The 24570-nt window shown below is 40.2% G+C and overlaps 3 protein-coding genes across 10 annotated transcripts in view; 2 read left to right on the plus strand and 1 right to left on the minus strand.

Moving 5' to 3' along the window:
* Positions 1-724: 724 nt before the first annotated feature.
* LOC124067285 (SPEG neighbor protein-like) lies at positions 725-2710 on the plus strand. The gene is made up of 4 exons (XM_046404530.1): positions 725-831; positions 1238-1545; positions 1657-1798; positions 2010-2710. The coding sequence occupies exons 1-4, from the start codon at positions 725-727 to the stop codon at positions 2146-2148; spliced, it is 696 nt and encodes a 231-aa protein (XP_046260486.1). The 3' UTR covers positions 2149-2710.
* A 1167-nt stretch (positions 2711-3877) lies between these two features.
* On the plus strand, positions 3878-22472 carry LOC124067097 (carboxy-terminal domain RNA polymerase II polypeptide A small phosphatase 1-like). Of its 2 annotated transcripts, XM_046404175.1 has the most exons (7): positions 3878-4320; positions 11239-11387; positions 15785-15886; positions 18199-18255; positions 19303-19395; positions 20331-20516; positions 20614-22472. In XM_046404175.1, exons 1-7 carry the CDS (start codon positions 4251-4253, stop codon positions 20740-20742), a joined length of 786 nt encoding a protein of 261 aa, XP_046260131.1. In that variant the 5' UTR covers positions 3878-4250; the 3' UTR covers positions 20743-22472. The 2 variants fall into 2 exon arrangements, with proteins under 2 accessions (XP_046260131.1, XP_046260130.1); XM_046404174.1 differs by lacking the exons at positions 3878-4320; positions 11239-11387 and adding an exon at positions 11394-15102.
* A 673-nt stretch (positions 22473-23145) lies between these two features.
* Positions 23146-24570, minus strand: part of LOC124067320 (obscurin-like protein 1) — a 29334-nt gene continuing 27909 nt past the window's right edge. For all 7 annotated transcript variants that reach the window (XM_046404594.1, XM_046404593.1, XM_046404591.1 and 4 more), the window contains one exon: positions 23146-23542. In XM_046404594.1, coding sequence (XP_046260550.1) covers positions 23532-23542 — 11 coding nt within the window. In that variant the 3' untranslated portion in view covers positions 23146-23531. The remainder of the gene's footprint in view (positions 23543-24570) is intronic.

Consider the following 24570-nt stretch of genomic DNA (forward strand, 5'->3'; position numbering starts at 1 on the left):
TGTGAATTTCCTCTTAATTGTTCTTGAATATATCTCAAAAATGACCTGTTTCACAAATCTACAGTTGACACTCATATCACGTCTTCCATGTAAACACCATATGACCAAAAGCAAAATGAGACTCAAAACCAGGATTCTGGAGCACATGTAAATGCACATATTAGGTCTTCAGTTCAGGCTGAGGGCACTCCCTCCCCTGACAACCCATAATTATGTGTGTATTTTCACCAGGGACGACTCACATTTCAACCACAAACAAAACTATTAACTGCTCCCAGGGATTCTCGGGAGTATTTGATAGGAAGGCTTTATAAGGATTGGAAAGTATCTCTATGACATTTGTTGCACATCTTCAGCCGGTTTTGTCATGCTGAGTATTTCCTAATACCCCAAATTGGGAAGGGACCATCTGGGCGAAGGGTTGTTCGCCTTGATCCTTGAGGACCTTGAGGGCTCCTCCTGACCTGTAGATATAAAGCATGAAGTCTTTTAGGTTTGCTGACTCTGGAGGGGAGCTGAAGCTGACTGCAGCCTGAAGAGGATCTCTGAGGTAAGAAATGAGACAAGTTGTAAACGAAAGAAATTGCTGATTTGGTATTATATTCTTAAAATTCATTATATATTCATTAAATTATGTTTAGCTGCTTCAATTTCAGGGCACTGGACGGTGTTTTAAATTAATTTCCAGGTTCTTTCGCATGCTAACCTGCTCTGACCGCTGCAGATGTCCAAAGCAAAGGCTGCACCCCCTCCTGGGTGCACTCTGAACATCACCGATCCTCAGGTCCAGGAGGCTGCCATCCGAATCCAAGCCTCATATCGTGGCCACAGGTTTGAAGATATCCAGTGTCTGTTGGGGTCATTGACTTTCAAGTTCCTTTTGTGCAGAGTTCGTGTAAATCATGCAAGGCTTGAGCTTTCACACGTATTCAGCATGGGAAGTGAAAAGACAAGGCAATTTTTATATGTTTCCAAAATCAAAAATAAGACAAACACATCCACTGCAGGGGCTGATCAGCCAGGTGTTTGTATAACTGAGTCAGAATGAGCTCTTTTGAAAGGAGACATTCAAAAGACTTCACTTGTTTACCCCAATTTGAGCTATTAAAACATGTCATCCTTCGCCATGACAGAAGGCTCTTAAACTCACATTCTTGTTTGTTTGAGGCACATTGAACCCATTATAGTATAAAATGCCTGTGAAGTGAATTTTTATTTAACTGTGTTTCTGAAATAGGTCACGTAAAGAGCTGCGGGAGAAAGGCCCCCCAAAGATCCTGCAGGAGCTCAAAGATGTGGTTCTTGTTGAGGGCAGCGCGGCAAAGCTGGAGTGCAGAGTTAGCGCTTTCCCAGACCCTTTCATTGTCTGGTACAAGGATGGCAAAGAGTTGAAGGATGGTCCCAAGTACCGTTATGTTTTTGAAGACCCAGATTTTGTGGCACTGGTGGTTCGAGATGGGGTTCTTGCTGATCTGGGAAAATACACTGTTGCCATTAAAAATCCATTCGGAGAAACACATGGATCTGCCTGTATTCTTGTGGAAGGTGTGTACAGATTGCTAGTGCTAGCTATTACTTGAGTCAATATTGAATAGCCTACCTCTGATCTTTAACAAATCACGCAGCTGACAGAGTATTTGCATTATGGTCTCCCAGTCCCTGCTAAGGTTTCTAAGGGCCCAGACAATCTAAAAGCCAAGAGAGGCACAACGGTGGCGCTCAAGGCTGAAATAAGTGGGGAGCCTCCACCAGACGTTGCCTGGCTCAAAGATGGAGATGACATTGAAGAAGACGACAGGTAGGCTTTCTAGGTGATTTGATTAGGAGATGTGCTATATTATTATCTTTTTGAGGCTGTCTGTACATATAGTAATAGTAAAATATTTATGAAATGATTGCTTCCGTATCATTAAATACATATTTGAAACTAATGTGATTGTGATCCTAATTCTTGGAGAAATTTTTATATAATAAACAGTGATAATAAAGCTGCTTTAATTGTCTTTCAGGGTGTTCTTTGACGTCGGAGATACCAGCACAATATTGACCATCAAAAATGCAAAACTGTCTGATGCAGGCAAGTATGAGGTGTTTGTGGAGAACAATCTGGGCACAGATCAATCTTTCGCTCGCATCGACATCCTCTGATGCAACGTATCTACTAGCAACTACAGCGACGCCAACACAATGAGCCTTTGTTCTCTGACAGACAGTTAATTAATCTTATTAATTTCAACCTGCACAGAACTCAATAAATAAACAAATTGCAATTATGCTCAAACAACAAAAAGAAAACTTTTTTTGCTGGCATTTGTGTATTTTACCATGTATTATTCAGTATTCAGTTTGATCTTCTGCTATTTTTTTCATTATTGCTTTTTGTATTTGATAAATGAAGAAAGGCAGACGCGCCATGATGTAAAAGTAAATATATCAAAAATATATTTCAACATGGAAGGTTCACATGAATGGATTTAAGCAAGAGATTCTTTGTGGTTAGCGGCCTCTAGTGGTGATCAGAGGAGTTACAGTTTGTGGTACTGCCGCACTGCTTTACCACTCAGTTATGTTGTGCGGCTGTTACTTGATTTTAATGCAGCAAAAACAAGCTTTGGACAAAGATTGTGATCAAGGCCGAGCACACTCACCCTGGAGAAGGTTTTCCATCACACATGCAAAGTAAACACCAGCCCTTCTTGTCACAGGTTGCACATTAATGAGACAGAAATAGAAAATGTTTCGATATCTCTCTCTCTCACACACACACACACACACACATTCAAAAGATTAAAAACAGGACAGGAAATTCTGTGAAAAAAAAAATAAAGATTTGTGTAGCAGAAATATATTTCTGCATTCTTATCACTCATCCTGCAACTCAGATTAAATGTATATATTTTTTATTTATTTCTTTTAAGGACACTTTCACTTATTACCTTACAAAACGCCTTTTGTTAAAGGAACATTCCAGCTGAATAAAGGTCAAATAAATGCTGGCCTGGTTGTGATTGCCCATATTTCTGTGATCCTGATAACGTTTTGAATCATTTCTTTTTTTCTTTTTGGAAAATAATGCATACACATATGAGAGATTTGACTTTTTCTTCTCTTGCTCTCAAAGTAGCTACCACACATTCAATTTAATTCAATTTTATTTAAAGTGCCAATTCATAACACAGTTATCTCAAGACACTTTAATCGCAATTCAACTGCGATAACAAATTTTAGGAAGATAGATAGAAAAAAGACATACACATAAAAACACAGACAATAAACCTGAAAAAAAAAACAGTAGGTTAAATTTAATTATTGCCTAATGGACTTATAGGTGAAAATAATATTAAATGCCGCTGTATTATAGACACATAATACGTGATTAATATAATTAATTTTCATGATATTTATTGCCTAAAACAAGTTCAGAGCAAAACAACTGCAGCCATAATGGTTTAAAAATCACCTTTGGAGTGGAGTGTTTCTGTAAATTTGTCAAAAACAATACGGCTACCTTGAGCTTCGGCGTGGGCACTTTAAACACTTTAAACACTGTCCCTAACTTCCGCTTTCTCTCGGCCGGTTTCAAGGCTGCCCCGGTCTCACGTCAAAAGTGAGAGCAAATTTTAAAAATACGCCACGCATAAATAACGTGACATTTAAGCGTCAGAAAACATAAATGTTTTAACTATAAAGACAAAAGAAATGTTAGAAATGTTGATTTTATGCATGTTGTAGCGCTTTTATTTGAATTTCCATTTATAATAAAACTAATTAAAAAAATAAAACATCAGAAACTTACTGAAACGTCAACACAACATTTTCACCGACGTCAATAGAAGTAAACGAGCAAACCGCTGGACGTTCAGTGATGTTTTGTGAGAAGCTTCACATCCTGCATTGTGGCTTTAAGAGTGGGGCTTCCTTGAAACCGTCAAGTTCCATGTTAGCATGGTCAAATTGATGAACTTCTTCAACGTAACAAGTTTTACGAAAAACTTTTTTAGACCATTTTAACCTTTGCATTTTAGAGTAGTTTGGTCCGATATGGTTTGTTTTGTACGCTGTTCTGATGTTTAGAGGCTTTTTTTATTTTTACTATCCCTATGCGCGTTTGCAGACAGGGAGGGGCAAAATATAAATAATTGTGTTTTTTTGTTCTGTTTTTTTGTTTGTTTTTGTTTGTTTTGCATAAGTGCCCAAACTAATTTCACAGCCTACAGAGATACCGTCCTTGTCTTTGAGTGACGGATCTAATGGACCATTCGCCGTCGATAATCACACAAGTAACCAGAGACGAGGAGGAAAATGCGACTTTTGATGAAGGTGAGTTGCGGAAAACTTTTCTGAACTTCTCAGCTGTGCGTAACAAAGTCGGCGAGGCGCGAGACGGCGGCGTCGCCACGGCGTCGGAAATGTCAGCTGTGGACCCCGCAGCGAGCTCTGAAAGCGTCTTCTCCGACGGAGAGACGTTCATAGTCTTGAACGACATTGTGAAAAACAAAAACAATTTGACGAGCTTCGTGTAAGTTTGAAGCCGGTTGCGTTCACGGTAGGCCACAGTGACGGACTGCTGCGTAGCTACTGGTTTACCTTACAGACAGGTTTACACAAAGGACGGGGATTTGGGTTTAAATGAGTATCTGAAGCGAAAAGAGTTATGTTTCAGAGTTTTTCAGCAGAGTGTGTGTGTGTGTGTGTGTGTGTGTTCAAAGGGGGCGGGGTCACTTTGACAGTTCACTGTTATTGTTTTGGACTCTGATGCTGAGCTGCTTCAGGTTGTCTCGTCACGCTGTCCCAACATGCTCCTCTTAACGCAACGTGCACATCGTGACACCAAAGTGGACGCTTAGTGAGATGGTCTCAGCCGCGTGTGTTGTCACTACCGGGACAGGAAAGCGTTGGCCACGCTCCATAGTCTGTCTCAGTGGTTCCTGATCCGTTGTTTAAACATAGACTCCAATGTTTGTTTTTGCACCATCATGAAGTCAGCCTGAAGGCTGGCTCAGCGTCGGCATTGTGGTTAGCACAGTGTCCTTTACTGTGTTTCCCGAGTTTTATTTGTGTGCTTTGGCTTCTTCCCACACTCATCAGGTATTACAGTCCTGCCACTTCCTGCCAGACTTGTCAGACATTTTCATCAAACAGATATTGTTTGTGTCAGTTTTATGATATTGCAGCTCGATGTCAAACCAACTCTGTGACTCCAGTCATGTACTGACTGTCCTGTGGCCGTGACAGTGGGATGAGAATATCAAAGTCCTCATATCATGGCTTTCCCTTTATCAACAGCATCTAAGTGAGTGGTTAAAACGCTGTGCATTAATTCATAACAATACCTATCAACAGCAACAGTTACAGCATGTAGGGAAGCAGGCTGAAGAAATAAGTCCAGTCAGCAGGGGGCAGCACTGTCCAGCGTACCAGTACAAGCCAACTTCAGCCCGCTCTTGGATTACTTCCTCCTGTCCAAGAGGTCATGAGTCCAAAACATGGCTGATATCCAGAAGAGAGGGGCCAGAGAGACAGGAAAGGGGTAGCTGTCTTCAGGCCTCCTTTAGTTTCACAAGTTGCTGCTGCCAAATGAGGGCTTTACAAACCCTGAACTTCAGGAAACTGTCTTTCAGAATGTCTTGCAAAGTCTTTCGGAAGCACCAACTTCATATACTTCACTGTTTCTTCAGGGCTTCATTCTTTGATGGTATTAATCTCACGTTGCTCCTGCAGTATAGTGCAATATGCAGTTTTATGGCTGTGATAATACAGCTTTCCTCAGGACGCTTTACAGTCTGGACAGCATGCAACACAGCCTGTCTTTATCCTCTTAATTCAGGCATCAACATTTCAGATACTTATAGATTATGCCAGGTGTCAACTTGTGGCACCTGAGCCATGCAGCTTGGGGGAGGACGGGTCACACATGAAGATCAGTGCAAACAAACAAATCAAAATACATCCATATTTTAATAGCAAATAAAGACATGGAGACTGTAAAAGAAGTCATGGAGGACATTGATCAGCCGTGGGTGTTAGAACCTGAACCACATGACCACCTCTGAACCATGAAGGGGGACAGGTCACAGAAGAGGCAGCACTCACACACACAGGAAAGACGAGTAAATTTATAGTTTTATCGCCACATTTATCGCTCAGTTAAGTCAGAACAGCAGCTTCAACAGTAATCACTATTTATTTTCTTGTGAATTGACATCAGACAGACTGCAAGGTGAAAGCTTCAGATGCAAAAATGTTTAAACCTCGATCTGACCTGACCTTGAGTTGGCTGCCTTGAACCTGCCGTACGATTTGCTCTGGAAGGGTGTGAAGCGAGTTGTCAGACTGTCGCAGAATATCGAGTGTCAAAGTGGCGTAAAGTCGGTCGTGGGAGGCCTCATTCTTTCTGCGTCTGGATGGGAATAGAAGCAGAGGCATGAAAGGGTCTCAGATAAGCCTACTTTCAACTTAGTAGTCTAAAACACGCGATGTGGCGCGAGGTCGTTGCTGCCCCTTGGAAATGCTGTAACCTCATTATCAGCGTCTGAGCCTCTTGGACAGGGAGGTGTGAGGAATGATGCAGTGCAGTCTACGTCTTTTTCGGCTGCCTCGTTACACACCTGAGCCGTCACAAAGATCTGAAGAGCGAATGTGGTGCAGCTGATGAATATTGCTACGATCATATCGGGGTGATTAATCATTAAATGGGAGAAAAAGCAATAAAATCTGCTTTGGTGTGAATGAGTTTACTGCCTGAACTCAACTGGTCTCGGTTGTTTCTGACCTGCTTGGCTAAACTGGGTTTGTAAGCTCCTCAGTGCTCATTAAAATCTGGTTGCAGATGATTATGATCAGCATGTAGCCTTTAAATACCAGTGGAGTGTCAGTGTTAAAAGTTTGTTCCCAGTCCAGCGTGCCATGTAATGACCGACCTGCAGACGAGGATTTAACCTGCTCATGTAACACGAGGCCTGCAGAGAAAAACAATAAAAGCTGTTACAGTTATTCATATGAATGAATTAATATTTTTAAAACTTAAATATTGAATATGTACTATTACATACAGCACATTAGACTTATTGTGCATGGTGTCATGTAAGTGTGCTGTACCTTGTTTACTTCTAAAACCTTCTTAGCTTTTGAGTGTTTTTAACTTGATGCATACCATTGTGTCAAGGAAATGGCTACGCTCGTATCACATTCCCATTTTATTTTTAGCCACAGCAGTGGCAGGGCTCTAGGGACAGCAGTGTCGTTCGGTCCGTCCACCGCTTTGGTCCAGACTGAAATATCTCAACAGCTACTGAATGGATTGCCATGAAGTCTGTTACGCACACACATGTCCCCCGTCGGGAAGACCTACTACAGCTTTGGTGATCTTTGAATGTTCCTCTAGCATGATCATCAGAACAAAAATTGAAATTTTGTTTTGTGACCAAATGTTTGCCAAACTGATGACATTCTCATCAAGAGTGTTCAGTAATGTTCATCATTAACATAATTAACATTAGCATGATAATATTGTGACTTCAAGCATATCAGCATGCTAATGTTAGCATGTTAGCATGTAGCTTAACGCACCACTGTGCATATGGACACTGACCCGCTCACATGGCTGTAGACACATGAGAATTAAATCAGATTATCAAGTTAGCAAAGTGATTTGGAATATCAGAGACAGTTCTTTTTATTGTTTTTGAATAAAAATCTCCACAAGTCATTTCCAGCAGCCAGCCACTCTGACAGCTATAGGCCCATAGCAGATCTTAGGAGTCTCGTGAGTCAGTCTGTTTCTCATGGAGAGCTACAAATGTGAGTCCAAAAATTAAAACTGAACAATTTAAACTTTCACTGTGGTTGCTTGGCATTTCTCTTTCCCATTTAGTTCCCTTTTATTCATCTCATCTTTCATGAAAATGACTTGAAGCCGAAAATTTCCTGTTAACCGCAGATTTAATGATCGTCCTCACAAAACATCCATCTGAGCTTCATCTGTCTTTAATAGCGTGCTAGAAACCCAAAAGGAAACCTAAATGAGTCATGAATCTGCTCTATCAGGACTCGGCGTCCTCTGTGCAGCCTGGGATCCTGTTTATGTTGATATTTGCTATGTAGACGTGAGGCTTAAGAAGCTTTGGGAGTGATGTGATGCTGCAGAGTGTACAGTACCTGAAGTTTCATTTAGTTCATTCTTCTGTGCATGTGCTGAAGCAGCTCTGTGCAGGGTAAACACACAGCTTAGCCATTTCCTGCTTTGGGTTGTAGGAGACACAACAAGGTTTTGTCTGTGACTGTTTATGGCCTGGTGGGAGTATGTGACGCTAAATATATACATAGAATCTCATCATTAACAGCTGTCAGCAGCTGCTCTGACAGGCTATTTTAAGCACTCTGATGTGTAATGTCAGAAGAGGTAATGCACTGGGCAGCGTGATGTTTTTTAACACTGCAAGCTTCACCTGCCCAGTTCCCTCATGTGTTTGCACACAAACCTTTCAACTGGGGACCAAGAGAGGTATGTCCCAACAAGCATGCCCAGGCCATGTCCACTGCTCTCCAGTGGCTTTGTCCACTTTCAGCCCAAGCTGAAGGAAGTAATCAACAGGCCAAAGCCTTAGTGAACAACACTTGAAAGTAGGTCAGACTTGTTCAGGGAGGAAGCTGAAAATGGGGCAACTAGAAAGGGTAATAAAGGTTGTTTTATTTATTTATTTAATTCAGAATAAGCTGTGGCATTTTTTGTGTGTGTGTGTGTGTGTGTGCTGTGCTGAGATAGTCATTGATAAATACAGAAGAGTTTTTGCTTTTATTTTGTATTTTTAACTTTTATAATGTTATATTTCAGGGTTTGTTTTTGTAACTAGATTGTTACCTTTTAGTCATTATGGCATTCTTATAATGATGTCATAATATGGAGATGAAAGCAGACAACATTGTTGTAAAAAGTTAAGAACTGCTAAATTAAGTAGAATTTAATTAGTTTCTGTTCTGTCTTTAATAATGTGATTCTGTTTTTTCAGTAGACAAAGTGCTTGAGGTGTCGTGGCAGTCAGTTTACTTATGCTGCTTTGTACAGAACTTTGAGGCTTGACATTCATTCCTGCAGCTGAGGCTGTAACACACTTTATCAAAACCACTTGGGTTTACACAACCAGATTAAGAGTGAACGTGAACAGGGTTAGCCGCTACCTCCTCATTATCGAGTGTTCTGCTGATTATTTTACCTATTAATTAATTAATTAATTAGTTCTTTGTTTGCTCCTTAAAATGAAATTAAATAGTAAAAAAAAAAATGCCTTTAATACTCCAAGATCTAAAGATGTTCAGTTTAAAATCACAGGACGAAGAGAAATACAAATTTTCAAAATTGAGAAGCAGGAAAATGAATGTGCTTTGCTAATCGTTACACTGATGTTATAATAATTTAAAAAAAAATAATTAAAAAAAAAATAAATTAAAAATTATAATTAAAAAAAAATAATGTGACCATCCAGATCGGTAATACATAAGATGAGATAAGATGAACTTTATTGATTTACAAGGTAAGTAAAAACAGTACACTATAAAGCTATATACAAGTCCTCATAAGGGAAGAAAGAGGACTAGACCATAGAATTATACATAGAATAAATACGTAATATTGTTCACACAAAATCAGGGTCAAAGTGGGTTTGGATTCCTGGCCCCACGACCCCTTGTGTCGTCTTTCATGGCCCATGTGTGCTGCTTTGGTGAGCATTACACATTTACACCTAAAGCAGGTTGACATGTTCATGATCCGCCTCCTGCTGAGGTCACAGATTTAGTCCTGTGTGAGCGGCATGCTAACGCCTTAGCTGACAGCTCTGACTGCTCATCAAGGCTCAGCTAATTTGTCAGTGAGTTTTTTCTTTCTTTGGGAACGCAAGCTCTCATCACTCCGACACCAGCTGATGGGATGTTTTCTACCACCTGTGTGCGCCGTTAGCTGTTCTTACATGGGTCGGATAAAATGGAACATAAAATGCAAATGTGTAAAATGCAGTCGCAAGACACTGTCACACGTGCATCCAGCCATTGCAGAATATCATGTACAAGTGCAGTTAGAGGAGCCTTCAGGCTCAAACCACATTTGTTAAGACACTGAAATAAAGACTCGTCCCTGACATCTGCTCCGTTCTTCAGAAATTTGTAGATATCATCAGTGTAGAAAACTGGCACATACAGGAACTTTGATAATAGCTTGTAATTTGATTTTGGTTCACAGTAACACTAATTCTGCACCTATCTGTTCTTTCCTGTAGTTTGCATGTGATAGTATGTCCTTTAGCAAAGACATCTGAAAGCTGGGACATTGTGTAAAACATAATTAAAACAGAACAGCTGATCCTTTTAACTTATACTCTGTTGAAAATAGTATAAAGACAGTATATTTAATGTTTTTCTTTTTTTTTTGTAAATATATGCTCATTTTGAATTTGATGCCAGCAACACATTTTAATCAAGTTGTGGCAGGGACAACAAAAGACTGGCAACTGACCGTACGTCAGTCCAGGTCTTGAATTTTGTGAAAATGATTTGCACATTGATCACAAAAGAACAATACAGTAAACAGCAGAAATACTCTCACCCATCTTTAATATGATCAGTGTTAGTTTTTTACTTTAAGCTAATTCATGGTATTTTAAACAACAGAACTGAAATGGAACAGGTCAAGGATGTCTTCACCTGACTATTTCTGGGGCTGAAATGTACACCTATACTTTGTTATGCAATGTCTCAGAACCTTTGGCTGCACAACTAAAATAACCATGTGCAAGCAATAAACAACATGGTGGATCACAGTGGGGATCCTGCCAACAGTTCAGAGTGATGCGCAGGTCAGATACACTTGATCAGCAGTAGCACCAACACGAACGTCACGAAATGGATCGAGTCCTGGCCACGTGTGGATAAAGTTTAGCAGAATTTTTTTTTAATTTTGAGTCACTAATGAAAAAAACATAGCCACACAAACACACAAAGCGCAATACAGTGAGAAAGTATGTAAAAAAGATAAAATCCAAACAGTATGTTGATTCCGCTGAAGGATAATCCTAATAGGCTCCACTCAGTGAGGTGTACAGGTTGATATTAGCCCACTTTCAACTGTGGATGTAGTGAAATCAATGTCAGGGAAGAATTAAGGGACTATCTATGAATCCCTGTCATGTTGTCACCATACGAGCATCACTGGCTTGTGTTTCTTCTCTCGGTCTTGCTCTGTTTCAGGTGCCAACCAAGTTTCTCCCTCAAAGAAGCCTCGCAGCAGAGGCCTTTTCCACAGTCTCTTCTGCTGTCTGTGTCACAAAGAATCAGAGCCGCCTCCACTAAAAACCAACGTCCCCCTCTTGTTAGAAGAAAATGGGACCCTGTCAAAAGTAAGTTAATCTCTCAACATCCTTCTCTCGCTTCTGCTTGTGATATCAACTTTCTTGTACCCTCCGACTCTGCCGTGTTCGAGCAGCATGTGGTCCATAAGATTGACAGCCATGTGATGTTTAAAACACATATTTTCTCGCCTCAATGTCCTTAATGGTTACAAGAGCATCTATCCTGGGCTGTTAAGTAACGTACATCGGTGTTGAAAAGTACTCCATGTTCTGACATCAATCAAATTGACTGGGTATCACAAGAAGGGGCGGAAATGGTGTAAATATCAGAGAGGAGGATTTACTGGCAGATCACTTCGCTGCTAAAATCCAAGAACAGCTACTGTAGATGTGCCATAACACTTGCTGCCGTGAAGGAGAGACCATTTTGGCTTACAGCTGAAAACTGTAATACCAGTTAGGTATCAGGAGTGATTAAGAGCTCATGGTCATGCAGTCTTTAAATCTTTCCTGGATTCATGAGGGTTTAATTATAGAAAACAGTAATTGATCAGTTATTAAATAGTACATTAATGAATGAGTGGATTTCCAGGTGAAGTTTGTTATGAATATGAAAATTATGAATAGTTTGAACCACTGTTCATTTTTGGATAATTGGACAATACTGCTTACGAGTAACTGAGTATTTTCTGGGAAAACAACATGACTTTGGCAGTTATAGACTGAAGATCAAGTGGTCAAGACGGTCTCAAGTGTCAGTTTCAGATTAATGCCTTAGTTCAGCCTTTTATAGAGATTTGATATTCTAGAAGTTATTTGTCACATCTTTCCAAGTCCCCAAAATAAATTGCTTGGTCTCTGGCAAAGGAGAAGGGTCGAGTCAAGTGCTGGGCTCAGTTTTGGTTGTGACAACCTGTCATGTCAACGTGCATGCTGCTCCTGTTGCTTTTACTCACTTGGGCAGCCTGTGCTCTCAGTGACTCCCCCCACAAGCTGTGTGAATACCCACTCTGAATGGACCCTACATTTACCTGCCTGCCATTTGGACTTGGACTCTGCAGGATCCAGATCTGATGCATGGAGTAAAGACTTGCAACAATCTAAGTTCAAGCTGAGAAGTAATTCCGTGATGCATCTGGAAAACTCTGAGCAAAGTAAAATCTCAGGAGAAGGGGAGTTGTCTACTGAAGTCATGCTTGCTGAAAAATGCCAGGATCCCAAATTAATGGAAGCTGCAGATTTAAGCAGCCATTCAAAGGGAAGTGCTGAAGTGCTCGGCATTAATGTCCTTGTGGAATATACCGAGCAGACTGTTGTCAGCAGAGAGATTGAGCCTTCTGTCCTTTGTGAGGAACATTGCAGCATGAATAGAGATGAGACTGACTATTGCAATGGACACTCCAAGAGCTTTGAGCAATACTCAGCAAGCGATGGATTTTTTGAATCCGACCAAATCGTTGATAAGTGTGAAATCTCTGGGTTAAGCCAACCATTCGATGAATGTGGCCAACACTGTGAGTGTTTTAAACCTTGTAAGTCCTCTGAGCACTGCGCTAATCATAGCTTAGCTTCCATATGTAGGTCTTGCTGTGAACATTGTACAGAACACCTCCAATTATTTCAGCAATGTCAGCCCTGTGATCAACAGTTTGACTTTGAGACAGATAAATTGGCAGTGAACTGTGACAGTTTGGAGCAGTGTGAAATGTCTGATTTCACTCCAGAATGCGCTGATCACTTTGAGTTACTGCAACAATACGAGCCCTCAGATCAGCAGCACGAGTGCTTTGACTCTGAGCCAGACGCATCAACAGAGGACTCTGAGCAATGTGAAATGACAGGTTCCACGCCACACATGTGTGATTCAGTGGACTTCTTGGACTGTGGCGCTGAACTCTGCGAGTGTGATGACGTTCAAAATCAAGCTGAATGCACTGATGAAGAAGATGACGACAGCTATCCACCTGAACAAGAGGACGAGCAAAATGAGACGGACCCGACTGATGAAGAGGATGCAAATTCCTCACACTTCGACACAAGTGCTCAGGTTTATTTTGATGACAGTGAAGATGTCCCCTTTGCTAGTGAAGGCTGCGAGACACACCAGCTCACTGAAGAAGACTGTCACCAAGCTCACATGTTCGAAGATCACTGTGAAATGTATGAAGCTGATTACTCTGAGGTAAGCGAAGAGTATGAACCAAGTCAACAATGTGCTGCTTCAGAGCAGTGCAACTCAGACAAGACCTCCGAGTTTTTCACTGAAGAAGACGGCTCCTCAGTTTGCTCTTCTATTGAAACCAAATCCTTTAAGACTTGTCCTGATGGCAGCATTCCTTCAGATCCCTGCTCTGATTCATCCGGGGAATCTGAAAAAGGAGCTCAGGAAGATTCAAGCGATGAGCAGACGCAGTGGGAATCTTTCGAAGATGATGAAGAAATAGAGCAAAGTAATATTAATGGAAATAGTGTGGATAAAAATAAAATGCCCACTGTTGATGTTGTTATTGAAGATTACTTTGATCTATTTGACAGAGCTGACTATTATGGACATGCGTTTGCACGAAAGCAGCATTACATCTCCTGCTTTGATGGGGGAGATATCCATGACTGCTTGTATCTTGAAGAACTTCATTCTCAGGCACAGAAACTTGTCAAAAATGCATACAAACCCAAAGAAAACAATGAGGAAACTCATGTACAGGAAATTGATACATGTTTTGAAGCCCACGAAGAAGCATTTGAAGAAACTTCTGAGGAACATGCAAGTCAGAGAGATGATGCCTCTTCTGGGTCATGTGAGTCAGAGAAGCAAGCCGATGACTGGATTGTAGAATCAGAATCAAGTTTAGCAGAGGATGAAGCTGAAGAAAATGAATCAGAAGCTGATGCCCTTTACGCAAAGAGCTGTGAGAAAGCAGAGGAAGAAGCTTATGATTTTGATGGCCATGTTTCAGAAATCTGTGAAGAAGATGCTGAGGTCTGCCTGTTCTCTGGTCATGGAGAGAATATGTGTGCACCATGTGCAGATGACATTTCTGTTGAAGGTGATGCCTATGAAGACGAAGGCACCGATGGTCAGAATTATGAATCTCTTGGTACCCCTGCCATTGGTCAGTTACAGACAGCTGTTACTGATTACAAAAAGGAGAACAAAGATGAATCTGAAGGCACAGATTTTATTTCATGTTCAGAAATGGAGCCATACTGGGCACTTGTAGATCTTGAGGAAAATGGAGAGATGTTAGAGCCAGGTGTTGAGGAATACTATGCCTATCAGCTTAAAAGCAGTCAGTCATCTGTTAAACAAACCCTGAGCGGATATACTCAGGAAGAAAGATCATACCATCAGATAAGTCACGGAAAAGCTAATGAAGATGCTTCTGGGAATGAAAGGAATGCTCTTTCATCATTGAAACAGACTGAGTCAGAGGCACATGCACAGAGGCGTCCAGAGGAGTGCAAAGCAGTCAGATTTGGGAGTACTGAAGTCATTGAACTGAGTGAGGATTTGTCTAACTGCTCAGTTGTGGAAAGGACAACCAACGAACAAATTCCAGAATCAGATGTCGGCTCTGAATTCAGTGAAATATCAAGAGAATTAAATATTATTCACAGTGTTGTCTCAGAACTTGCAAAAAATGAGGGAAAGGATGCACACAATAAGGCCTCTGAACAAAGCAGGGATGCGGAAGAGGAGCAGAGTGATGATGAATCCTTTGAGCCGTGTGAATGCGAGTACTGCATTCCACCAATAGAGCAGGTATTATACGTCTTTGCACCTTAGCTGAGAAGTGTGGGAGTAGATTCAATTGAGTTTCCAGAAGTTTGGTAGAAACTTTAAAAAAAATGCCAGAATCAAGGCAAACCTGCTGCCACTACTGTTGGCCTATTTTTACATCCTTGAGACTGTACTACCAACTGCTGCAGGTAATAAGATACAGAAGATGTCGACTTGGCAGATTGTGTGGTATCTGTGTCAAACTCCAGCCCTGTAATTATCATCACGTGGCTGTTCACTCTGCACAGACCAACACATGCATCAGTGTTACAGGCAGTCTGTTTGGTCAGGCCAACTCATTTTTAGCATCTGAATCCCATTAGCAAACACTGATCTCTGACCACTTGTTGAATGATGAGACAAAGTATGGCGATATTTACATGCTCCATCAGCGTGGCAGCAGCTGTAGCGTCCCAGGCTTCCTGTAATCCCTCAGCCAAAACACTGCAGCACAGTTCAGTCTCTGAGTCTCTCTGAGCGACCAGAGACACACACACACACACACAAAATAAGCCCCGACATGACAAGTCGAGATAATAATTTCTCATGTTAAAAGTAATGACTTTGATCGCGTCGCAGCTGCTGCTCTTTTCATGCGCTGTTTAATTAGGGGCAACTTTTGCAGTAGCAGAGCCTATGGTTTTAACTCTCCTTTCGTCCTCAGGCTCCAGCCAAGCCTCTCCTCCCACGCATAAAATCGAACGATGCAGGGAAGATCTGTGTTGTCATTGATTTGGATGAAACATTAGTGCATAGTTCATTTAAGGTAAGTTGGCCTGTGTGACCTGCTTTCGCACAGTCATACGTATGTCATGTTCTTTACTGGGATCATTGACTGATTGTCATCCACTGGGATACATACTATAGTGAGTACTCAAAATCAAAGGTTCAGCTCATGCAAAATAGAAGTAAACAGCAGACAAATAAACGGTAAACAGGGACTGGTGTACATCCAGGTACTTTAAAGCCACTACGTGTAGAAACGTGCAGTCACTGCAGTACAGCAAAGCTCAATAACATTTGGTTTATGGTGAAAATTATTTTTAAACCAAAAGCAGTTGTTCACTTTTAGTTCATGGCATCATTGTCATCCCAAGCCTATTCGAAATAAGGTTTTGCACTGACATGTTAACAGGAGTGTAAAATACCTCCCAGTGAAACCGTACACTACAAAGTCTTAGTGTAAGACTATTGGGAATCGCATTAAGACTACTGAATGTATATATAGTAAAGCGTGCTGAGTAATTATAGTTTCAGACTTGAGACTCACTTCCATTCAAATTGCTTTCACTATTCACTTTTTCGTTTGGACTAAATTGCTTTTTTTAATATATGTATATATAGTTTTGGCCTTTCACTTCTTAAAATATCATCTTTGCAAATCTTTAAAAATAGCAAGGACACTAATTGAGTGTGAGTGCCAAAGCAAACTGTCTGCTTGCCAAGCTAAAGTAAGTGTAACAAAATAGCAGCGGGATTTGCATTACATTATTTTACATATTTTTAGGAGGCACATGACTTATTTTTATCTTAAGGGACTGGACTCGTGCCACCTAAACATTAACCTATTTTATTTTATAGGTGCTCTGGTTTCACAATACAGAACCAACTGCAGCCTAGAATCAAAGGGAGATCTTAAAAAAGAAATAAAAAACGTAATTAAAACCAGATTTTTAGGATTCAACAATAAAAGGCAGTTAAGAGGGAAATGTTCAGCTGTTATCTGCAGTGTATCACTAGGTCAAAGTCAGCATGACACAAAATTATCAGTACAGTAAATTGCTTTTCAAAAATGGTTTATGAAGACAATGCCAACTTGAGTCAATTACATATAAATACTGTACTGTGCTTTCATGTCATAAAAAATTACCACTACTCACCATTTAGAATAGAATAGAATCTCTGCACAACATAATATGTATATAATATACATAATAATGTGCAATGTATGCAACCAGTATTAATATACTTTAAGTAAATCTTTCAAATAGCATATTGAGTTTTTCTTTCTTTGACAAATAACATTGGCCTTTTGGTCAGTTTGATACCTTTTAAGGTAGCATTTAGTGAACAAAGTAATCAATACCAAAAGTTAAGGCTCCTGTGTCGCGAAAAAATTATGTAATGAATGCCATGTGGTGTTCAGTCCTTCTCAGGTCACAGACTGTCCTAAAGGATGTCACTGGATATTGCCTCCAGCTATGTGTAAACAGGGTCAGACTCTGTGAACTTCATGTTTAACACAAGGCAGATAATAAAACTAGTTATTACTTTGACATACATACTAAAAATAGGGTAAGGTAACACAGTTTTCAAGTTGCTTGTGAAAGAAAAAAAACAGATGAACAACCGCCGGAGGAAGACGGTGATGTATGGTGGTTGCTCAGCCCGCAAGCTAACATGACAGCACACACCGAGAGAGGAAGGAGATGGAGAACCGAGGCAGGCAAAGAGACCCGGAGTTGGTGGATCGAACAGTACTGAAACGGCTGTCAGTACTCGATTTTCTGTTGCACTGGTGGCACTGAAAAATGTGTTATAGTTTGAGTTCAGGCTGCTTTCAGTTCCACATGTTGTTGTTAAATAAAGTCTCATTAATGTGTTTTTCAAATGCAAAACATTGGACCCAAAACACAAACCGGCATGCAACATTGGAAAAAGAATACTCTGCAGTCATTCTGAATGCATATTCAAAACTTTCTGTTTATGATTAATGTGAAACTCATTCTGTCTCACTTGCATTACCTCACAGTAAACCAATTTAGGTCACGGCGTAACACCTTATATAGCACATGCTTGGGGAGATGCTAACATTCGAGAAGACATTTCAGGTGTGAGACCTGCCTGAATAAATCAGATGGTTTTATGAGCCTTGTCACTTCCAGTACTATTTCAATGATGAAAGTTGCAAGAGTCATATTATTTACAGTGATGTGTTATTTAAAAGACGCTGAGGCGGCGTCCTCATGTCTGTGTGACTCATCTCCACTGCAGATTTATTGCTCTTGTCTCTATGTGAAACTGTAGAATTAAAATGATTATGTGTGTGTGTTAACACTTCTGCTTTTCCTTTCACAGCCGGTGAACAATGCCGATTTTATCATTCCAGTGGAAATCGATGGAACAGTTCACCAGGTAGGCACTCGATACGACATGGGACCAATTTCTGTCTTCATAGGTTGCTTCAAGTGTGAAAGCACAAAGCATGAAACCATGGAAATTTTTCATAAGCTTTCTAGACTTCCTGGTACAAGCCCCAAAGACTTGTGTAAACGTGCAAACAGGATTCACAGAGCACCACTTTCACTGTACTGCATACCCCACACCAGTGACTGTAACCTGTGAGATACACATGTTAAAGGTCTTAAAAACTCTCAGGTACAAAACTAAGAGAGTAAAATTCAAAATATCCCACATAGTGACTCCATTCTGCACTGGGAAAACTGTGCTAGCACCCTGACAGTGCGGCGGTCTGCTCTGTTGATGGCTCCAAGCAGCAGGTGGCTATTTCCATGGTCTGACGAAATGAGGAAAGCCTGGCAAGCTTCTCAGAAATCACAGGCCATCAACCTCACTCTGTGGTGCATATTATGCCCTGCTTATTGATGCTGGAGAATGGCAGCGACTATTCCCTGCAGGCATGCAATGGTAACTGCAATATGTTGTGCTGGGCCGCCCAGAAGACAGAGGAGCTTTGTTGTCCAGAGGGCCTGGGTCTGTTTCAAGTAATCCAGGATAGGCTTGTTAAAGTGGGGAAGGCCTATTCGGGATAACTTGGTGCAGAAACAAGGCCACCAGCATCTTTAGAGGAGGTAGATATACAGTCCTGTTGGGATGTTCACATGAAGAGTTCTCAAGTTAAATATCATTTCTTTTAACAACATATGAAAGAGAGAGAAAATCTGTGCTCACACTATATTATCACTTTGTATCAATTTTATTGTTTGGGGACTGTGAATTATATAATATTTAAAAAGCCCACACTTGCACTAGTATGTATTCTGTGTTTTAATGAGCTAGAAGTCCAAGTGCGTTCAGAATTGTCTTCAGATTTTGTGGACGCAAAGGTCAGAAGTAGGTTTTCCTTTATGTAAATATATTTCCCCCTGAGTAGTTTGTGTTTCTAATAACTGAAGCAGCTGTGAATTTTATACTCACTTGCCTTTTTGCATCTCCGTCCAGGTGTATGTGTTGAAGAGGCCCCACGTTGACGAATTCCTCAAGAGGATGGGAGAATTGTTCGAGTGTGTTTTGTTCACCGCAAGCTTATCCAAGGTCAGACTACCGTCGCTCGTTCTGGTTAAAATTGGCCTCATTGTAGAAGGCAGGCTGCATTTTGCAGATGGGCACAAACTGACTCGATTCGAGAAGTGACGCTGGTTGTTTCAAAACATTAGGCTTACAGGAAGCCCAGTGTGACCTTCCACATATACTGTCACACATGAACATATATTTATGAAGGCTGTCAGATGATAGTACTGACATTTTAACCTCTAACATTTACTTCAAACTCTGTTAACCTTGGCCTTAACTCTGCAAAGTATTTGAAGCATTTGGTCAGTTGTAACTCAGTGACTCTGTCACATTTGATTAATTAGGTTTTCGTTGTCATGTGTTTTGCAGCACCTGACAATATCATGGGTATATTCCGTGTATATTATCTGAAACTGATGCATTTTTTTTGAAAAGGTCCAAGCTTAAGTGTTGTTCTTCTCTTTGTTTTGGTTTTATAGCCCAAAAATTGATTTGCTTTGCTGTCAACACTCAGCAGTTGGCTGTTTTTAGTGAATAAGCTCACTGCACATTATGTGTCCAGCAGCACGTGTAGTCAACAGAGTCAGATATCTCCCTCGAGAGATTGTGGTGGAGACCAAAAATAGAGCTAAAAGGAGAGTAAACATTAGACTTAGGATCATCAGACTGTGGGTTGTCTGTGGGATTGCAAAGGCAAAACAATTTTTTTACCTCAGATCCTAAAATCAAACTTTCTTTTGCCTCGTAAGAACATCGTGCAGCACACATTGTCACTTACGTTCTGTCATTTAGTTCAGTGCTTGTTGTTGCTTATACTTAAGTGTTTACTTAATTTTTTTTTTCTCCCATTGAAAATCTTGTTTTTGTTCATATTAGATTTCAGTTAAGATATCCATATATAACTGCGTTACAAACAGAGGCCAGCAATGTTTTCCTTTATTTCCCTGCTGCTATAGTACGCAGATCCTGTGTCGGACCTGTTGGACAAGTGGGGCGCCTTCAGGAGCCGTCTGTTCCGGGAGTCGTGTGTCTTCCACAAAGGGAACTACGTAAAAGACCTGAGTCGTTTAGGAAGAGACCTGAATAAGGTCATCATCATCGACAACTCCCCAGCGTCTTACATCTTCCATCCGGACAATGCAGTACGCTGTTCACATTTATTTCTCCGCAGTACACTGACGTGTGATTGAAAAACACAAATAAAATAATTCTCTTTTATTTTTTTCTTGAACCCTGCAGGTTCCTGTAGCGTCCTGGTTTGACGACATGTCAGACACCGAGCTCCTCGATCTCATACCCTTCTTTGAGAGACTAAGCAAAGTGGATGACATCTATGATTTTCTCACACAGCAGAGGACTTCAAGTTAACAGCAGGCAGGACACTAGGATGAAAATAATCGCCAGCAGCTGTCGTCACGGGGCCACGGAGGCTGGTGGGCCACAGGCTCCACGCTGCCTCCGACTACAAGGACCACACTGCAAAAATATGCCTGTCATTCAATCTCGTGTTCTTACTATAATGAGCCAAAAAAAAGTTGAAGAAATCTTCCGTCCGGGTTTGATACTTCAGTACTGAAAAGGCCATTTAAGCAACAACAGTATCTGATCCCAGCGACACATTTTCTTCCTTTTTTGATTGTGGTAATGCTACATAGAGACTGAATATGAGATTCAGTGACGTCTGTAGAAATCTTTTGCAGTGCAGCTAGTGTGTCGTTGCTGTCATTATGTGACTGCGGTGACTTTTGTAAGTGTGCTGTTAACTAAGATTGTGTGAACAGTTTATTCAGTGCCGTTTCACAAACGAACCACATCAGTCATTCTCATGTCAGTACCATGTAGCATTTGTATTAGTATTCAAAGCTTCACACAAAACAAACGACTTTCCCTTAAATCCTGTTAATGTTATTTTTTTGAACAGCCAAATGTGTACGTATTAAAAGACAATCGTTAACTTTAGAGAATCTAGGTTTAACAATTGATTTAACATGTTGGGACACATTTCACTACAAAACACATTTGTGGCCTGCTCAAATGCTGTGCACTCGCTGTTTGTCTTCGAAAGCTCGGAGCACACTGTGGCAGGCATTTGGCTGCAAAGTTACAATAATTACTTCAGCTTTTCCATTTAAATTGGAAAGCGACTGAGCAGTTGTCACGGGAAACCGTATCCTATAGTCTGCTGTCATTACAGGTGACTGAAAAGAACGATTATTTATATGAAGTAATTGCCTTACAGGTTATCTTATTCCCTGTCTAGTCGCAAAACACCGTAATCTTATTAATTGTTAGTTTGCTTACCAACAAATCCTGAACGAGCTAATCATTAGACAGATTAAGTCTGGATCTTCTGTTCAGATCTAGATTAGCATTAAGAGAACAGACTGCACACACGTTGGACCTTTCACACCACTGCAGAAATGGTGAGATTACTTTTGTACATAGAGTATATCAGGATTTTAGACATTTTGATTTGGTTTTAATGTTACTTTAATATTATTTTATCTTTTTGAGATTTTAGTTGAATTGGCTGCAGTGTGCGGCTTGTCAATGATGCAGTACTGTCTGTGTGTGCTGTTGGAGGAAGAGGAGGAGGCTGAATCCTGCTATGGCGGCTTCAGTAAGTCAGACGTTTGATTTGAAAGCACACTGTGATGCCTCCTTTTGGTAAACTTGAATCCGAGCTTTTTCACATAAGACATTAAGTGTACTGCCTTGTCGACCTGTGTGTACGCTTTCATATGGGAAACTTGTGCCAGACATGTTGGAGCCCTGATTGACTTTGCCTCAGTGTGGAGCGACTGTGTGTGTGTGTGTGTGTGTGTGTCTGTTTCAGTGTGATTGTGTCAGTGTGAGTATTTACATTGGTTTAAGATTTTATTGAGGGAAAAAACAGATTGCTTTCACAACATTTGAAAAACCGTAACCGATTTAACTTTTTTACTGTATGCAAAAAAGAGTATTAAGGTTGTGACTCAAGTAAAGAAACTGGTTCAAGTTTAGTTTTTGAATTGCTGCTGATAAATGTTATGATTGACAAAAAAGACAACCGGAGATATTTTTACCTTGCATCAATAAAGCATGTTTTAGTGAGACAAGTCACATTTCACTGCAGTGCTTTGTTCCCACATACACTGAAGCTCAACAAATGGAAAAATGAATTATGGAACATAATTCTTTAAGATGATGAAGTGTTTTCTTAATCTCTTTCTTTCCCAGGTTACCTGAATCTTTCACACACAGTCATGACACCATCACCTGTTTGTGAACCTGTTTACCTGTGGAATCTTCCAAACAGGTGTTTTTTGAACAGTCCACAGCTTTCCCAGTCTTTTATTTGAAAAGTGCTGCTCGCATCATATTTACAACAATCAGTGAAGCTGATGACATTGAGTACCCTGTTTTTGTACTGTTTTCTCATTTTGCACAGCGTCCCACCTTTGTTATTGGCGTTGTGGTCCTTAAGTCACTTGGTTAAGGATAGAAAGATTTCTTCAGCTTCAGTTCAGTCTTAAAGCACACCTGATAGACCAGTAACAGCCAATCTGGCATCTGGAGCAAAATGTGCCCAGTTTTTGAGCTTTATTGCACATGAACTGCACATTTAAAAACAATGTTCTTAAGTTTGTTTCTATTAAATAATATTAATTCCTATTAAATAATAATAATAATGATACAAATGTATGTAAATCTTCACACGCATTGTGTCTGAGTTTAAATTACTGTAAACTGTAACACTTGTTTCATGAATCAAACCGTATTGATCTTTGGCAGTATTCAAATCATATTTATTGTCACAAATGCACATTCAGCTTCAACTTCAACAGCACGGTTACAGTCAGATCACTTACACACATGACATTATTTATTTACATCCAAACTGCAATTTGTCTTATGATAAATGAACAGTTTCTTCACACACTGACTACGGCGAATTTCATATGAACGGAAATTTACTTCCTCAGATGCAAGTCACAGAAAGAAAATCCACTCCCTGAATTAAGTGAACTGCAGGAAAATCCATCACAACCCTGTTTAAACCACGTTTATAGAAGTACTGTTTGTAAATAATATGAGCAAAATCAGTGTCAGAACTTCAAAGCGTCGATACAATCGTCAGTCGTGTCAGTCGGGCGACGACAGATGGCAGATGTCACTCACTGATCACCTGTGAAATTCAAGCACAGAGCAAATAAGAGAACGAGTGCATCAGTCAACATGCGACCTTATTCTGTCAAAACGTACACCTGTCACGTATGACGCGTGCATTGCGCAATAGACAGTTTTTACTAAATATATTACTGTATATTAAAATCTTGTGCCAATAACTTTGAGAGTTCAGTTTTTATGAATAATCCTTCAAGTCAAAGCCAATCTGGGCTTCTGGCCCCTCATAATGAGTTTTAATCGTGGTGTGAACATGAGCTATGAGTAGTCCAGCCAGTGATTTCTCCACTTACAGATTGTTTCATTTGAGAGATTTTATTGGCCTTAGGAGTTGAAATTATCCAGTAGTTGACCAGGAAAAGTCAAAAATTGGACAAGAGTCAGAAAAAATATGACTGTGCTTTCTAACTTCTAACTTTCTACCTTTAATCCTCTTGTGACTGTTCAGACTTACCTTAAGAACTTTTCCCGACCCACCAGGTTGGGAGCTGCTGCTCTAAGCTTAATAAAAATCTTCCAAAAAACTTCATGTAGATGCTAACTTTTATAAACCCTCAATCCAAGGATTCTTTCAACCATCCTAAAAATGATTTTTGACTTAACCAAAGCCACTGCTTTGGTGGAAGTACTCATATATTTAACTGAAGAGCAGCAATACTGCAGTAAACAAAATACTGTGTTAGCAGTAAAATCCCTGCATTCAGAATTTGACTTAAGTAAAAGTAAAGAAACAAAAGTAAAAGTGCACATGAAGTGAAATGGTTCATTTCAGATTGTATTAATAGGTTGTAATAACTGATGCATTACTGCTTGCTCGGGGGTTCAGGCTCTGGGTCTCTGTAAAGCATCTAGAGACAATTTTGATTATATAAGGTGCTATATAAATAAACTGAATTAAAATGAATTAAAGTGTACATCATTTTAATGTTGCAGTTGGTAAATGTGGGGCTAATTTTAACTTCCTGAAACTGTACACCACTGGTAGCTTGTGATTTTCCCCACGGGATGAGTGGTGTTTTACTTTGAACT

Source organism: Scatophagus argus, chromosome 11 (genome assembly GCF_020382885.2).
Source record: "Scatophagus argus isolate fScaArg1 chromosome 11, fScaArg1.pri, whole genome shotgun sequence".
Taxonomy (NCBI): Eukaryota; Metazoa; Chordata; class Actinopteri; family Scatophagidae; genus Scatophagus; species Scatophagus argus.